This window comes from Conger conger, chromosome 18 (assembly GCF_963514075.1).
Source record: "Conger conger chromosome 18, fConCon1.1, whole genome shotgun sequence".
Taxonomy (NCBI): domain Eukaryota; kingdom Metazoa; phylum Chordata; class Actinopteri; order Anguilliformes; family Congridae; genus Conger; species Conger conger.
The window spans coordinates 3,909,976-3,927,752 of NC_083777.1; the positions used below are offsets into that span (position 1 = coordinate 3,909,976).

The 17,777-nt window shown below is 43.8% G+C and overlaps 1 protein-coding gene across 3 annotated transcripts; it reads right to left on the reverse strand.

The window, feature by feature from the left end:
- Positions 1-1,906: 1,906 nt before the first annotated feature.
- LOC133118501 (spastin-like) lies at positions 1,907-13,843 on the reverse strand. 3 transcript variants are annotated; one of them, XM_061228565.1, is made up of 18 exons: positions 13,307-13,843; positions 11,351-11,434; positions 10,983-11,066; positions 9,974-10,045; positions 8,893-9,056; positions 8,066-8,193; positions 7,371-7,464; positions 6,527-6,601; positions 6,016-6,087; positions 5,700-5,775; positions 5,482-5,573; positions 5,262-5,341; positions 4,678-4,720; positions 4,493-4,572; positions 4,277-4,347; positions 3,620-3,660; positions 3,188-3,340; positions 1,907-2,231 (listed from the first exon to the last, which is right to left on the reverse strand). In XM_061228565.1, exons 1-17 carry the CDS (start codon positions 13,641-13,643, stop codon positions 3,215-3,217), a joined length of 1,719 nt encoding a protein of 572 aa, XP_061084549.1. In that variant the 5' UTR covers positions 13,644-13,843; the 3' UTR covers positions 1,907-2,231; positions 3,188-3,214. The 3 variants fall into 3 exon arrangements, with proteins under 3 accessions (XP_061084549.1, XP_061084548.1, XP_061084547.1); XM_061228564.1 differs by lacking the exon at positions 1,907-2,231 and adding an exon at positions 2,625-3,095; XM_061228563.1 differs by lacking the exon at positions 1,907-2,231 and having other exon boundaries at positions 2,625-3,340; positions 13,307-13,842.
- Between the last annotated feature and the right edge of the window lie 3,934 nt (positions 13,844-17,777).

Consider the following 17,777-nt stretch of genomic DNA (forward strand, 5'->3'; position numbering starts at 1 on the left):
GAAAACATTTCATGCTACTGACTAGCTGCTATATCAGATTACCGATATTAGTTGTGAATCCATCCCGTTAAAGCAAAAACAGCTTGTTTAGAACAATGATTCACAAACCACAAAATGTGGACCCAGTATATTATTTCATTATCACTGGGCTCTTGAATCAGGGGGATCAAATGAACATTTACAACAATTGGCCATGGCGACTTTGTGCCAGCCGTGACTTTGTCATGGACACTGATGGAGATGTGTTCATTCTGCTCGGCTAACGGACCAATCAGCTGGACTGAAGAGCCATTGTGTGTGGCACATCCTCAGGACCCAGGCCTGTAGGAGAGAAACTGTCCGCGACAGGGATCCCGGGCCTCTCCAGGTCTGACAGAAGAGCACGGCCTCGGTGCTCATGGCACAGTAAAGGCCACAGTGTTAGCTGTGCGCACACTGGGAGACTATGCTGTCACCTCCACTCATTGGAAATTCCTAAAAATGTCACGTTTTTTCCTGCCGGGAAGCCCCCAGAGGACCACCTGTATCAAAAATACAGTGTCTGGCCCGACTCTTTTTTTTTCTCCCCGAGACGTAATTAAAGCATAGAGACCATCTCTGTTTCTCCCTTTCTCTGTCTCCCTCTCATTTCATTTTTGCTTATTTAATTTTTCTCTTCCCTCCCCCGCTCTTTCCCCCGGTCTGCTACTCCTCCTTTCAAAGTAGGCTTTTCATTAACAACCCCGGCAGGCACCCCACCACCCCGAAACCCTGCAATCTCACTGCCATTCGCTGTGTATATTTTCACTGCCCCGAACGGTAGGAATTACAAAAGCATCCCAGATTCAGACACTCACACCATTTGACTGTTCAAAAACAAATAATAAAAGAAGGAAGAACAGATATGAAGATGACTGACATTGCAGATGGATGTGAGACAGACCACATGCAGTTCTACTACATTTGAAAGCTTGAATATAAAAGAATGACTTTTAGGAGCTGAAGGCAGCGGTCTGCCCGGCCAAGGCTTCATTCAGACAAGCCTTCTGGTGCATCCAGTGCTAAAGTGTTGACAGATTGATGGCCAAGCATCAATAAAGTCAACATAGCTTGGAGATCAATCTGAAATTATCAGTATTGTCCACGTTTTGTGGCCCTCAGAATTTTGGGTCATGAGGTCAGACCTGTAGCCTGGAAACCGAGGATTAGCAATGGTCAGGCTTTTAGCAAAATAATCAAGAGTTAAAGAGCGTGACTGAAATGTAAATTAATATATTTTTTAGCCGCAGAGCACACAAATCAGTAATGCTGTGTAGCTCCTAATCATAACCAAGCCATTGCGAAGTTAGCTTTAATTGATGAATTGTAGCAGGTGCTATCGTGTAGCTGTTTACGTCAATGTTCCTGTCACTGCCGGTGCTGCAGTGTCCCTAAAGTGGGGAAAGGAGTACAGGGAGGCGTGACACTGGGGAACTCTGAGAAAGGAGTTCCCAAGCCCCAGCCCATGTAGTGCATTTCACCCACAGCTCTCAGCTCAAAGAGCACCTTTCACTCAGCTCCGGGAACAAATCACACACATCCATCACCACCCCCCTCCCCCTCCTGGTCTGCTCTCCTCTGTACATTCTGCTGGAAAGCACTGGAGGGCAACATATATCTACATTCCTAAAACATAGTTTTGTCATTCCCTATCCCACGCTTTTGTAAAGACAACACTAACCAGATTATAAATGTGTCTCATGTTCCATTGGCTTATCTGTACAAACAGTGTGTTTGTTGAATCCCCTGGGGGGGTATATTTGGACACTGGCGACATGTAGTATCTCTACACGTCTGTTTACACTGGGGTGACGTACCACATGCAAGTCCATTTATGTGTACGTGGGTAAATTAAGACATCTGATATATACAATTCAGTCCATAAGTATTTGGACAGTGACATTATTTAATAACTCATCACATTGGATCTGTGGCCTGTACACCAGCTTGTTAATGCAAATATTTACTCAGCCAATCAGGTGGCAGCAACCAAATGCATAAAAGCATGAAGACATGGTTCAGACCAAATGTCGGAATGGGGAAGAAATGTGATCTAAGAGACTTTGACTGTGGAATGATTCTTCAAGCCAGTCAGGGTGGTTTGAGTATCTCAGAAACTGCCGATGTCCTGGGATATTCACGCACAACAGTCTCCAGAGTTTGTGGAGAATGGTGAAAAAAAAAAAAAAAAAAACATCCAGTGAGCAGCAGTTCTGCGGGCAAAAAAAAAAAAAAGCCTAAATGATGCAAAAGAATTGGTCAAAGGAACAAACGTATTGACTTAAGCTGTGAGGACCAACCTTGCCCTTCGTTTTAATAGTTCAGAGATACTATCACAGGAAGCTGATGAAAGGTTCTGATTGTTTGATGATACACAGGTCAAAGGTCAAAGGGCAGGTGAACGGTCTGTCACCGATTCCACAGCTGACAAAGATCCAATTTACTTTAATTTGGCCCAAAGAACATCTCTTCCTTTTTTTTCTTCTTTTCAAAGAGATCTACAATGCAACCCACCTGACATGGTACAAGTTTTTACATTTTTTAAGGGAAATACACAGCTCATCTTTAACTGAAATCTACAACACAAAACAAATGCACATCAGGCGTAGGTCAATTTTTATATATTTAAATATGGCAAACAAACAAACAAAAAAACACCAAAAATAATCAAATTATTTTGGCAAAGGATGCTAATATGCCTCAAAGATATGCAGAATTTAATTTAAAATAATCATTGAGAATTATTAGCAAAGAGGATGTATAAAAGGTTACGTTTGTCATTTACTTAAGGCACAGGTCTTCAATGGCCCTGAAATGCTACAGTTATGCAATTCAACGTAATCAAATGCCAAGACTATATACACACACATAGTGCATAGACCCCACCCCCCTGCAATCGGTCTCCGTCTTCTGCTTCAGTCTTCATCATAAGTTTCAAGTAAAGATAACGTCAATGTGGCCATGCATGGGAGAAATGCATTCATCCTCTGTCTGTCGAGGCCACGCACTGAGAAGCCAGCTTAGCTGCATCAGAGGACTAATAGTGCTGATGTTCCCCCTCTATGCTCCATTTCCTCCTAATACAGAAAACCACACTATTCAAATAAAACATGGGCTTTGGCTTCCCATAGAATGTATTTTTTAAATCCAATCCCAGGCTACCATTCACCTCCAGGGCAGCAGGGGGCGCTGTAATTCAGAAGCCAGTGGTGTCCCCATACGATTTGTTCCACTGCGCGTACAAGCCCAGAGTCTGTGGGCTCACGCTATGTTTGATCCTCTTCAGAGACTCCAGAAAGTCAGAGACCTTAATGTTCCGTACCTACCGAGGACAAAAAATATAACCTATTAACAGCCACCAAAACAGACGTATACTTATTCACTAGTGGTCCTGTTATAGTACTCTTTCTCCCCTCCATAACACTAAGAGTGTGGAAAACTCTTCCAGTGAAAGGATTTTATCCACCCAACCATGGCAGCGACTGAATGAACATGGAACGGACACCCCACCTGCTTGTGTGACACCCCACCTGCTCGTGTGACACCCCACCTGCTTGTGTGACACCCCACCTGCTCGTGTGAAGTGACGACGCACACTTACCTCCTTGGCCGCCATGTTCTTTACTTGGTCTGGTCGGAGCTCTGGGGGAAGGAATAATGCACTATTGTGGGGGGGGTGTTCAAAACAATGGAAAAACCCAATATGGTGGACTTTTTGTCCCTAATAAATACATTTCTTGTGGTTTATTTTTTATCCAAAAGTCTAAAATATACAATTTATGAAATACTGCATGTAAATAAATAGATCAGTTTTCCTCTTTCAACGGTCAATGTTCTGTGATGTAACGTCACCAGTTTGAGCTTAATGCAGAGAACATATGGAAGACCAAGAATAAGCACCACACAACTAACTACTTGACACTCAGTACACTGAAACTACTTTACACTCAGCTCATTGTTTTAAAAACCCATTTGTCTCTTATGACCTGGAGGGGCTGTGGTAGAAATACATCATTTTGTTGATAGGAAATTCCCCACCGTGTTTATGCTGCCCTGGTTGCTGTGGTGACACTAAGGGCGCTATTATCAGCAACAACTAGCTGTAAATGGGACCTTTACAACCAACTGCATAACTGACTTGTTAGAAAGCTATATATCCGATGCAGCCTGAATGGCACAGGGAAAATAAATCCTATTTTTCCAAGCGCAATTCCCGCGCCCCGCGCCCCGCGCCCCGCTCTTCTCCCGAACAGCTCACCTCTGATTGGGCCCAGAGCGGCGTCTTTAGCCAGGGAAGTGAGGTCACTCCCTGAGTATCCCTCTGTCAGTCTGGGGAAAAAACAAAACATCGAAGAATTACCTGAAGTTACTAAGAGCACACATAATCTGTTTGACACTTACAGTGCCATGACAACGGATTTGCCCCCTTCCCGACTTCAGTCCTCTGAAGCTTTGACTGTCTCCAGGCCCTGACCTGGCTATGTGGGTCAGCTCCTGGTGGCTGAGTGGGTTCCCGTGTTTCTCCAGAAGGTTCTTCAGCAGACTGAGGCGGGTCTAAAAACAAACACACACATCGTTGGTTTTTTGAGACTGAATTTTACTGTGACTCCACATCAGGGACTGACTGCGGTCCCCCTGCCTCAGGTCTGATGTACATACCTCTAGCGACGGCAGCGTCACATACACCCTTTTTGCGAATCGCCTGGAGAGGATGAATCATCACACAAATGAGAGATAATGACCAAACCCAGCCTGCATCCTCATAGTTTATAATGTTAAACAAAGGGAAACACCGCCCTCTGGTGGAATTAGAGTGAACAGCTCTCTGCATGTGAGTTTACAGGGTGAGTGTGTGGAAGCCAGCTCTCTGTGTGTGTGTGTGTGTGTGTGTGTTTACAGGGAGTGTGTATAAGCGATCTCTCTGTGAGTGTGTGTTTACAGGGAGTGTGTATAAGACAGCTCTCTGTGTGTGTTTACAGGGAGTGTGTATAACCCAGCTCTCTCTGTGTGTGTTTACAGGGAGTGTGTGTGGAAGCCAGCTCTATGTGTGTGTGTGTGTGTTTACAGGGAGTGTGTGTGGAAGCCAGCTCTCTGTGAGTGTGTGTTTACAGGGAGTGTGTGTGGAAGCCATCTCTGTGTGTGTGTTTACAGGGAGTGTGTGTGGAAGCCAGCTCTGTGTGTGTGTGTGTGTTTACAGGGAGTGTGTGTGGAAGCCAGCTCTCTCAGGTGAGCGCACAGGGTACCTGAGCACGGCCTCGTCCAGCTCTTGAGGCCTGTTAGTAGCGCCCATAACCAGCACCCGGTCATCTCCTCCTGACTGCACCTGTCAGTGAGTGACCCATAGTGTACATTACTGCAATGCACACATACTCACACACTCACACACTCACACACACACACACACACACACACACACACACACACACACACACACACAGACACACAGACACACAGACGTCTCACCCCATCAAACTCAACCAGGAATTCTGTCTTCAGCCTCCTTGTAGAGTCCTGCTCGCCCTCTCTCCTCTCGCAGAGGAGACTGTCAATTTCGTCTGTCGGGGGTCAGGGGTCGGGGGTTGGGGGAGGAGGTAGAGGAGGAGACAAAGGAACTTATCAGTGCTGCGTTTAGACAGCCACACCAGCAGAGGGCGACAAAGAGAGCAGGGCGAAGGCCTTACCGATGAAGATGATGGAAGGCTGCAACTCTCGAGCCACAGAGAACAACGCCCGCACCAGCTTCTCCCCCTCTCCAACCTGGGGGGCAGAGGACACTGATGGGGGCGGGGGGCGGGACCCAACTGCCACTGGAGAAATGGCTGTAGCTAGCTACCACGTGACTGCAACGAGGCTACTTACTGAACCAAACAAATACTGACATTTTTCATGTGAAGTGAACTAATATTACAAACCAGTGTGCCAAGAAAGAGCTGCCCCACCCAAAGAAGCACTCTCCCATCTCTAATGAAGGACGTTAGCTTGTTAAGATGTACTCACATACTTGGAGGTCAAGCTGGCAGCGCTTATGTTAAAGAATGTAGCATTGGATTCCATAGCTACAGCCTTGGCCTGTTTGAGAAAGAAAAGCCCAACATTAAACCGATGCTTACTGTAAGTAACATTAAACTGATGCTGATTCTGACTGTAAATAACATTAAACTGAGGCTTACTGTAAGTAACATTAAACCAAGGCTTACTGTAAGTAACACTAAACCGAGCCTTACTGTAACATTAAATCGATTCTGAGGCTAACTGTAAGTGACATTAAACCGAGGCTTACTGTAACACTAAACTGAGGCTTACCGTAAGTGTCATTAAACTGAGGCTTACTGTAAGTGACATTAAACCGAGGCTTACTGTAACACTAAACTGAGGCTTACTGTAAGTGTCATTAAACTCTAAGTCAGATTAAAGTGATGCTGACAGTAAGTTTGAAAGCTACAGCGACACCCGGCCCTTAGCCACCCCCCGTATCCCCGGCCCCAGCCTGGCCCCAGCCCGGACTCACCAGCATGGTCTTGCCGTTCCCTGGGGGTCCGAAGAGGAGCAGGCCACGCGCTGGGGCCCTGAGGCCGGTGAAGAGCTGGGGGCAAACAGAGCGGGGCATTAACACACATTTACCCCAGTACCTACACAGCAGGGCATTAACACATATTTACCCCAGTACCTACACAGGAGGGGCATTTACACATATTTACCCCGTTACCTTCACAGCAGGGGCATTTTCACCATGTTTACCCCGGTACCAACACAACATTTACCCCAGTACTACACAGCTTTAACCCGGGTAGCAACAGAACCTACAACCTACAACGTACCTACAAAATGGGGCATTTTCACCACATTCACCAAATTGTACCTACACAGCATTAACCTCTCCCCTAACCCCAGCACTGCAGTGAATAACACTCACTGTACAAACAGCAGCCCTGTTAACTCCAGTACTTTTCCGCTTTTCTCAGCAATACATCTCTGCCTGACCTGCAGTTCATGGCCTTTCAGACTAAAAGGCCAGGGAATTGGGTCCCCTACACTTTAAAGCTACACTTTACATCAATCTACCTTCAATTTGTGCATGTTTACCTCTCTGCAATCATAAAGCGAGTTGTGTTCAATCACTGAAATGCTACTCTCAACTGACACGAGCCTGTTACCTTTTCTACATGTTCTCAATAAATCTATATGGGTTTAATGTGTTGGCAATTAGTAATGAACTATTCTTGGCTTGTGCTGAAATCTCCCTTTCACCATTCAGTTTTCTGCTCATCATTCCCTCGTGTCTGATAAATTGCCCCAGCGTTATAATAGAATCACAGAAGTGTATGTATGTTTCTCCTGAGTCTGCGCCTGACCTCTGGACGCAGGGCTGGCAGGATGACGATCTCCTGCAGGGCCTGTTTGGCCAGCTCCTGTCCGGCGACGTCCTCGAAACGCACCATCGCCCCGCTGAGCCAGAGAGAGAGGAACAGGCCGTCACACTCAGAGAGGAACAGGCCGTCACACTCATAAGGGCCAGAGGGGGGCGCCACTTCAACCACACTCAAGGGGCTTTCGAGCTGGCAGCTTCACCAGTTGATATGAAGTCACCCCTTAGTGATAAGTATATATTTCCCTCAGAGAGCCTGATGTTTCATGTTTGACAGCAAATTAAAAACATACCCACTCATATATTTGATGCTCAGTCAATGCAGCATATTGTTTTTGTTTTTTTCCCCCTTATTTTTCCTGATGTCTTGCTTTTTTCCCCTAGTGCACAAAGATGTATATGTTTTTATCTCCCAAGAAATGCTCTGACGTCAACTGCCCTAAGCATGTGACCAAGCATGTGACGCGAGGACAAATGAGCAGACAGTGAAATCATTACACTTCCACCGGGCACAACCACAATAATCTGTATCCACTCAAAAACATAAAATCTTCCACTTCCACTGTGAGCTTCTGTAACTTTGATTTAGTAAAGTTTTTAAAGGAACCGGCCGTCGCACTCATACTGGCCACCGGGGGGCGCCACCTCAGCGCTTCCCCACAGAGCCCGGCCCTCCCTCACCTCTCCACGATGTCGTTGAGGATGAGGTTGGCCAGCTTGCTGTCCACGTTCTTAAAGTTCTTCATCTCCCTGATCCGGGCCGCAGCCCCGGGCTTCCCGTTCCGCTCCGGTCCAGCTTTCGGGGGAACCTTTCGAGAGAACAAATCGGCGTGTAACAAAAAACTTATTTTAAGATGTGTTTCTCACACTTGTGTGCAGCCTTGCTGCAGAGTTAAGCAGGAGGTCATTTGTATTTGTGGAGGAATTCCATATCTGGGTCAGATATATAATTGTTTTGGATTCAAATACTATATTTATCAAGCTTGTCTGGTGTATGGGAACCTATGAAATACTGTCAAAAAGTGCAATCCCCACCTTATGGTACTCCTGGTTGGCTCAATTAGGTAGATGCGGCCTGTAGTGTAGTGGTTAAGGTAAATGACTGGGACCCGCAAGGTTGGCGGTTCGAGTGTAGCCACAATAAGATCTGCACAGCCGTTGGGCCCTTGAGCAAGGCCCTTAAACCCTGCATTACTACAGGGGAGGATTGTGGCCTGCTTAGTCTAATCAACTGTACGTCGCTCTGGATAAGAGCGTCTGCCAAATGCCAATAATGTAATGTAAGACAGATGACCGCATTTATATAGCGCTTTTCTAGACACTCAAAGTGCTTTACAGCGATGAGGGGGAAACTCGCCCCAAGCACCACCAATGTGTAGCACCCACCTGGCAAGATCGATCGAGTACAGAAAAGCATTTGAATCCAAAAGGAGGACATATTTGACCCAGGTGTGATGAATTCCCTGGCTGAACTGGGCGTTGCGCGTGTGGTTCTGAGCAGGCCCTACCCTGGAGGCGGGCCTGGCTGGAGCAGAGTTGGGGGACCCCCTGTGGGCAGGGCGGGGGGGTGCAGGCTGGCTGCACGGGGCGGACTTGGGTACGTTCTTAGACCGAAGAGCAGCGTGGCTGGAAGAAGGTGGAGGGTCCTTCTTTTTGGGAGCCGTTCTGCTGTCTGCCAGGAGTGGGAGAAAAGCAACAGATTTGAGCTTCCAGAATCAGACGGACTGCGATTGCACTGCAAAATGTCGGTTGAATGAGTGGTTTGGTCTTCAGACTTAAAATCTTGTTTTCTTTCCTCTCAAGCAGAAAACATAAGCTTGTTTTATAGTACTGTTTGCTTGAAAAGTGAAATTCTTACCCCATTGTCAATCATTCATTACACTGTCAATGTTATTTACAACAGATTTATTATGCTCCAGTGAATGTGAATGAATGAACAGTCTATTGAGTTAATAGATTTGAATGAATAGTTTATGCACAACACTTCACTAAACTTATGTTTCATGTACAGTACTGTGCAGAAGACTTGGGCACCCTAGACCTTTATTATATATATATATATATATATGTTTATTTTTTTGTGTTTGAGATTTTTGTATTTAATTTTAAAACGTAAAATATTACTGTAAGCAACTGACTACTTTTTACATAAAAACTTGATCAAGGCTGTCTGAGAGCAGAAGCAAGGAGCCAACCAAAGTCTGCAGAAGAACTGTGGCAAGTTCTCCAACATGCTTTGAACAACCTCCCTGCTGATTGTCTTATAAAACTGCAGGACAGCGTTGGCTATCTCAGAGGAGTGATGCAGTTTTAACATAGAATGGTGGTCACAAAAAATATTGATTTGATTCAGTTTTTAACTATTCTTGAAAGAATCTTATCTGTACAGAATGTTATAAAGGTGCCTAAGACTTTTGCACAGTACTGTACATTGATTAAAAGGTTCAATGCCATTTTAGGGCTCTGGAATGCTGTTTGTCTTCCTGTTACTCTGTAAAGTGTCTTTGTGACAGACTTCCGTAATAAGCAATACAAATAAAATTGAAACGGGCCAGCAGGTTTAGGGTCTCTCCGGTCCCCGGGACCCACCTGGAGGCAGGCCTGCACTGGGGAGCACACTGTCCGTACTGACGTCCCCCAGGAGGGAGCCCGACAGCTGCGCTGCAGAGTCACAGACAACAACATAAAGGTGAATAAACCAAAAGAGGTTTAAAACAGGTATAAGCCATTGACTGTAGACAAGAATGGACCAAGTGCCTGTTACATCATCCACTGACCATCCACGAGCTTATGAAAAGCATTTTGAAAACACGGAACTCAAGTGCCATGCTATCCTGGTTTCACCATGTATACTGTATACTGTGCATACTATCCTGGTTTCACCATGTATACTGTGCATACTATCCTGGTTTCACCATGTATACTGTGCATACTATCCTGGTATCACCATGTATACAGCACAATGTGCACACTATCCTGGTTCCACCATGAATACTGCACGATGCGCACACTATCCTGGTTTCACCATTAATACGGAGCATACTATCCTGGTTTCACCATTAATACTGCACGATGCACACACTATCCTGGTTTCACCATTAATACTGCACGATGCGCACACTATCCTGGTTTCACCATTAATACTGCACGATGCCCACACTATCCTGGTTTCACCACTAATACTGCACGATGTACACTATCCTGGTTTCACCATTAATACTGCACGATGCGCACACTATCCTGGTTTCACCATTAATACTGCACGATGCGCACACTATCCTGGTTTCACCATTAATACTGCACGATGCCCACACTATCCTGGTTTCACCATTAATACTGCACGATGCGCACACTATCCTGGTTTCACCATTAATACTGCACGATGCGCACACTATCCTGGTTTCACCATTAATACTGCACGATGCGCACACTATCCTGGTTTCACCACTAATACTGCACGATGTACACTATCCTGGTTTCACCATTAATACTGCACGATGCGCACACTATCCTGGTTTCACCATTAATACTGCACGATGCCCACACTATCCTGGTTTCACCATTAATACTGCACGATGCACACGGTAGCCGGGCTCACCTAAGAGCTGCAGTCGATCTCTGGCCATCTTCAGGTTGTTGGTCATCTTGGCCTGGAGCCGCTTGGCCCGATCCTGCTGCTCTCCTGTGGAAACACAGCTGCAGTATTAGCTACAGCAGCTACAGGCTTAGTAAAGAGCTGCAACTACAGAATAAAGCCACTTTTCTACTGCAGGAACCTTTTCAGGAACTCTGAACTCTTGCAGGAATTTTAGTTCCTGGGGGACAGGTCCTGTACAATGAAGACTACTTCACACTAAACAGAGGGCTAACTGCCCAACAGAGGAAAATGATAACCTGAATAGGAATGATGAAGGCTGTTGGCGAAAGCACTGGAATAGTGTACAGAAATTACAGCAGGCAATTCACCTTGCCCTGTGACTGGAATGGCAATGCCCTTCTCCAGCTCCACAATGCCCTTCTGGTACCACTCCACTGCCTGCTCCTTTTGGCCTGGAAACAGTGAGTCAGCAAATCAGTGAAACAAAACCGTTTATCAATGAATCAATGAGTGAGCACATCAGTGAAAAAAAACATCCAAGTTCAATACAAGAAAATTAAATCCACAACAATATTAAATATTAATAAACAGCAATACAAATGGTCATAAAAAAGCAGCAACAGATGTTTCATCACATTATTTGCCTCATTTCTATGATCTTTAACAAGTTAATAATAATAACAATCAAATAAAGTATTTGCCAAATTCCATCATGCATAAAATAAATTTCCCCTTCATGAACCAGGAAAACACTTATTTTCACTTTTTTATTGCACCCAGAATCAGCATCTCTTTCTGGACTTTTCCATAAACTTTACACAGCAATGGAGAAAATACAGTGTCAAAACCCTCATTTACAACATGAATGCTCCAGTACAGCAGGGTATGAACAGAGGTGGTGAACACAGAACAGTAACATTTAAACCAATTGTTTGGTTTGAAACACTCAGCAGGGAATCCAGTAGTTGCCAGATGCACTGTGTCCCAGACAAGGCAACAGCTACACCCCAGTCGTGCTGATCATTCATCCTGACAGCAGCCATTTTATCCAACTTCCTCAAACTGCCTAACATATAGGACCCCCAGCCAGAGGTCGTGGACTGCTGCTCATGCCCACACTTCCACACAATCTTCTACTCCACCACAGAGCAAATGCTCCGGTTATCTTGCACCATCCTAAATGATTCACCTTCAGAAAATGTCTTTTTTTTCCCCCCCAGGCAAGGCTAGGCTGCCGCTCCTCTGAGCTGAAAGACTTTTCTGTCATCTGACCTGCGATTTGAGACTGAGCGGGTTGGAGAATGAACCATGAAAGGCAGAGTCCGTGGCCAGCAGCTCGACCCAGTCGTCCCCCGAGACAGAGGAGGAGGCAGTCCAAGAGAGAACAGCGCAGCTAATATTTCACCGGACTACAGCTACCGCACTGTCTCCACAAGGCTAATGCATAATTATAACTGAAACAGACAACTGAGCTCAAGCTGAATACCTTCATGGCAGCCTCCATTGCACCACTTATGTAAATATGACCTTTCTGGTGACATCACTCATCTCCAACACACATAGGGGAGAGCCTGTAGTCTGTATAAAATCTGTGCAGTGGGCCCTTGAGAAGGTCCTTAGTCCCACATTGCTCCCAGGGGGATTGTCCCCAGCTTAGTCTAATCAACTGTAAATGTATTTGAATAAAAGCATCAGCTAAATAACTTATGTAATGCAAGACAAGTGCTTCACAAAGTCATAAAAGAACAAAAACATGAATGCGAACCAAAAACGTGAATTTAGTGCAGACACAGTGAAACTAGTACGAATGCTATAAACAGAATCAGCCATGTTTGTAATAGAAATTGTCCACTGCAGCAAATGAATAGAGAATTATTAAAACAATCACAATGACATTCTGAAATCTAGGTTAATGAAGACAGTAGATTCTTATTGATGAGTTTAAGTCACTTTACTCCCACAAGAGGTCCCCCATACTGAGTCGCAATATAGCAATGTCCACAAACACACCCACAGATGTGGGCCTCGCTGTGATGAATTGCCATTGGTCCCCTCAAAAGTTAACTGTACGGAAGCAGAAGCAGGTCTCGAGGTTTTACTGCCCATAGTGAAGTGAAACAAAGTGGTGAAGAGGTGAAATGCTGAAATAATTCATTAATTTCGTATTTAAGTCAGAAGAGACTTGAGAGCGTACCATTTGATGGAACGCCAAAAGATCTTACAGGACATGAGCCCTTACAGGACTGTTAAGCTAGCCATGTTAAACAGCGGTCATTATGTATACATCGGAGCTAGCTAGCCTGTCTTTTACATTCTTTAATTACCTTTGTGATCCTCGTCAATCCTAAGGGCCACTGATATGTACTCAAATGCCTGTTTGTGGTGGTTTCTGATGCGCTCGCCGTTGTCGTCGCAATCATCGTTCAAGTCCTCGGCTCTGTTGACTTTGGCGGCCATGACTCGGAAAAGCTGTTCACGCAACCAAGAAAACAGAATTCCCAAATATAAGGCAAACCCCCGGCACAACACTAATACTGCCACGAGTGGATTCAGGAAGCAGGAGTACAAATTCCAGTAATGTTGTTGTGACACCGGAACGTCGGCGATAAGGGGACAGGCTGAATATTTATTTTTTCTGTTTCTTCCGTTTGCAGAACTCATTCACTTGCTTTACCGTCGCCCCCATAAGATAGCTAGCAAGCCAACTTTTTGATCTGTAATAATAGCCATAAAGGAACTTCCATTCTATGATTCCACTATATCTAAATTAGCTAATGGTCAATTGTAATCCGTTAGCTGGCTGAAAGACAGACGAACGCGTTAACAAGGGGCGGTATCTGCTTCTTCTTCTTCGTTTTAAAGGTTCTTAAAATCAGTTACACGTTGCATTAGCGCCACCTACTGCTCCGGAGTGTGGATCAAAACATCAATGTGGACGTCGACATCGAGGCCAACCATCGAGATATACACTGTGAGCAGTTTATTAGGTATTTATTAGACTTATTTTTTAGACATCTACTGCTGTAGCCTATCCACTTATAGTTATGATGCGTTGCGTGTTCAGAGATGCTCTTCTACATACCACTGTTGTAATGTGTGGTTATTTATGTTACTGTCACCTTCTTGTCAGCTTTGACCAGTCTGCCCATTTTCCTCTGATTAACAAGGCATTTCTGTCTGCAGAACTGCTGCTCACTGGAATTTATTTTTTGCAACATTCTTTGCAAGCTCTAGAGTGTGCGTGAAAATCCCATGAGATCAGTAGTTTCTGAGATACTCAAACCACCCTGTCCAACAATCATTCCACGGTCAACAAAGACACTTAGATCACATTTTCACCCCATTCTGATGGTTGATGTGAACATTATCTAAAGCTCCTGACCCGTATCTACATGATTGTAAGCATTGCAATGCTGCCACACATTTGGCGGATTCGCATGAATAAGTAAGTGTAATAAAGAGAAAAGTGTGCGGTGAGTGCATGTGCGTTTTTGTCCTGGAATTCACAAAGCGGCCCCGTTTCCCTTTGTGATGAATTAACACATGAGCTGAATGTGCTCAGCTAAGTACTGGTCAGCAGAGGCCAGTGTGACACATAGAGACCCCGGTGTGTGCATGGGAAAGAGGATTTTCTTGTTGTAATTCATATTCAGGACGATGAGAGGCAGCAATATGCCGTATGGCATCTGGTATTCCATAAATAAAAAGAAGAAGAAGACTCAATACTTCCGGTTCGATCAACTAACCAATTGGATAGCTCTAACACTTTATAATGTTGCAATTGGCTGGTTAGGTTTTTGTACAGCGCCTTAACCCATTTAAGCCCGCGGGCTACTAAAGTTGCTGAAGTCTCTACAACTCTTTTTCCATCTGTGAATATTTTTTGGATGACTACATATGCTTTAAAAACAACTGGCACGCACGTAGACAACTTTAGGAACAGTTTTAAACAACTTCCTGGAAAATGAACTTCCTTCCTGTCATGTGCTGTGTACTTCCTGCTGTAATTTCAGGGAGACATGGCAGAGGTGAAGCTCCCAGAAAATAGGTAGAATTTAAGTAGTTAAATATTTTTTCTTGATATTTATGTAGCTTCCTACTAAGCAACATCTCTAAGAACAGCCAACATAAAGACATTTTAGCTAAGTTGTATAGTTTTTTGTATATTTACACAGAAATGCACCCGGCAACTAAAGTGGCCAGTGGGCAAATCCCTTGTAAGTACCTAGTCAATGTGTTAATGAGGGATACTGTCTCAAGGATGATCTAATTTAGGTTACTGAACAACACAATTTATATTTTTGTGATTAAAACAGTATAATAATGACATCTGCATCAATGCTGTGCATATTTAAGTAAACATATGAAAGTAGTAGGCCTGTCCAGTACAATGGCTAGTTGATACAGTATTGATATGAGCAGACAAGTAAATATTGAAGAAATAAATAGAAATATAAACTTTTTTTTCCCATTAATTATATAATATTACTTACATTTAGGTACACTGTAGCAGATGTTTTGAGCATCCTTTATGATGATGATCCCCAAGAGACTATCACAACTATCACAGTTGTGCCCGAGTCTGAGAAAAATGCTCTTGACACAGACTGTGACAGCGATGGCTCTGACAATGAAATAACTGGTGATTACAGACGCCTACCATCAAGGTTGCTCAAGGGACAAGGCTCCACCTTTGCAATTGACGTTTCATTACCTTTAGTTCCAGGTACTGATGAAGTACGTACAGAGCCAGATACTGATGCAGACTCTCATGTAACTGAAGAGCATGTGTCTACACAGTCAGAAGAGATAGTCCACGCTGCAGACAATGATGAATACGGTCCACCAACCAAAAAGAAGTGCACATTACAAGCGACCAAAAACAGTTTAGAGGTTGTCACATTCCTCTCTTTAATGAAACAACAAACCCCATTGTAACCTCAAATGATCCGGCTGCGATCTCTGCGTCATAATACCCTTCAAATGGCAAATTAAACAAAGAAGTGCCAATTGTGGAACATCTGTCTGTGGATGAAATGACGATTGAGTACTTTGGCAGACATGGATGTAAGCAGTTTATCAAGGGAAAGCCAATCATCTGGCTTTGTCTATCAGATGGAGCCATATGCACACTGTAAAACTTTGCTGTAAATTTACAGCGAAATCTGAACAGTATTCTGATGTATTAATGGCAGGCATTTATATAGCGCCTTTATCCAAAGCACTGTACAATTGATGCTTCTCATTCACCCATTCATACACACACTCACACACCGACGGGGCCTTGCAATTGGCTGCCATGCAAGGCCCCGACCAGCTCGTCAGGAGCATTTTGGGGTTAGGTGTCTTGCTCAGGGACACTTCGACACAGCCCGGGCGGGGGATCGAACCGGCAACCCTCCGACTGCCAGACGACTGCTCTTGCTGCCTGAGCCATGTTGCCCCAGTGTTATACAGTGTCATACTGTAAAATGCAATGCAATGTGGAAGAAAAGAAAATGTGATTACAGCACTTAAACAGAATGCCATTATTTACAGGAATTTCCTGTAAACAGCTGAGCATCTTGGGAAGGTGAAAGAAAATTAAAAAATTAACCGACGTAACCAGGTCTGGCAAAGGTGTTTTTGCAGCTTGCATTTTATTTTTGTTGAGCTCAAGTTTGAAACAATCTGCCATCCAGTCTCTGTCGCCACAAAGGCATGGCCACACTACTACCTGCTTAGCCTTTTGTCACAGATGTCCAGAACTGCATTGATAAGGCAACCTCCTTTGAGTAATGCAAGTTAACCATTTGCATTCTGCCTTAAAGCATTAAAATGTTAGGAAATGCCATGACATTATCCTTGTCAAGAAAATGACAAAATAATTGTGAGGCTTTCTCCAGTTGAATTTTTAGAGCAGTGTTGTAGCAAAGCTGTTGAAAAGCTTCATATGTTCAATGTTCTAGCTAGCTAAAATGAGCACGTTAGCATTTTGTCTCAGTTTACATTAACATTAAAATAACACTGTTGCTTTTGCTGGAAGACAATTTAAATGTGCTGACTAATATAATGAGGTAGTAAGACTAATCTAGTGCTTTGTGTTTTCCACATTGGCAAAAAGAGCCATAAAAAGCTTAATATGTGCAATGTTCTAGCTAGCTAGAATTAGCACGTTATCATTTTGTCTCAGTTTACATTAACATTAAAATAACACTGTTGCTTTTGCTGGAAGATAATATAAATATGCTGACTAATATAATGAAGTAGTGAAACTAATCTAGTGCTTTGTGTTTTCCACATTGGCAAAAAGAGCCATAAAAAGCTTAATATGTGCAATGTTCTAGCTAGCTAGAATTAGCACGTTATCATTTTGTCTCAGTTAACATTAACATTAAAATAACACTGTTGCTTTTGCTGGAAGATAATGGAACTATACTGACTAATGTAGTGAGGTAGTAAGACTAATCTAGTGCTTTGTGTTTTCCACATTGGCAAAAAGAGCCAGACTTTTTTTTCTAATCTAAATTCACTGTTTTTGTTGTTTGTTCCAAACTGTGTGAAGAGTTAGCTAATGTGAATCTTATAATAAACTAGATTACGGTTGTCACCAAGTCAGGTTTCTTGGCCACAAAAAAGAAAATGAATTAAAACATTTTGCTTTGTTATTTTTGACAAATTGTCTCTCTCCAAAATGTTTAATTGTGAAACTAAATTTGCATTTGTTAGGCATATGAAAATTCATAAGAATGTCCGAAACTTGACCTTCAAATGTGCTCTACCTGATTGCAACCGCATATTCAGAAAAAGAAGTGT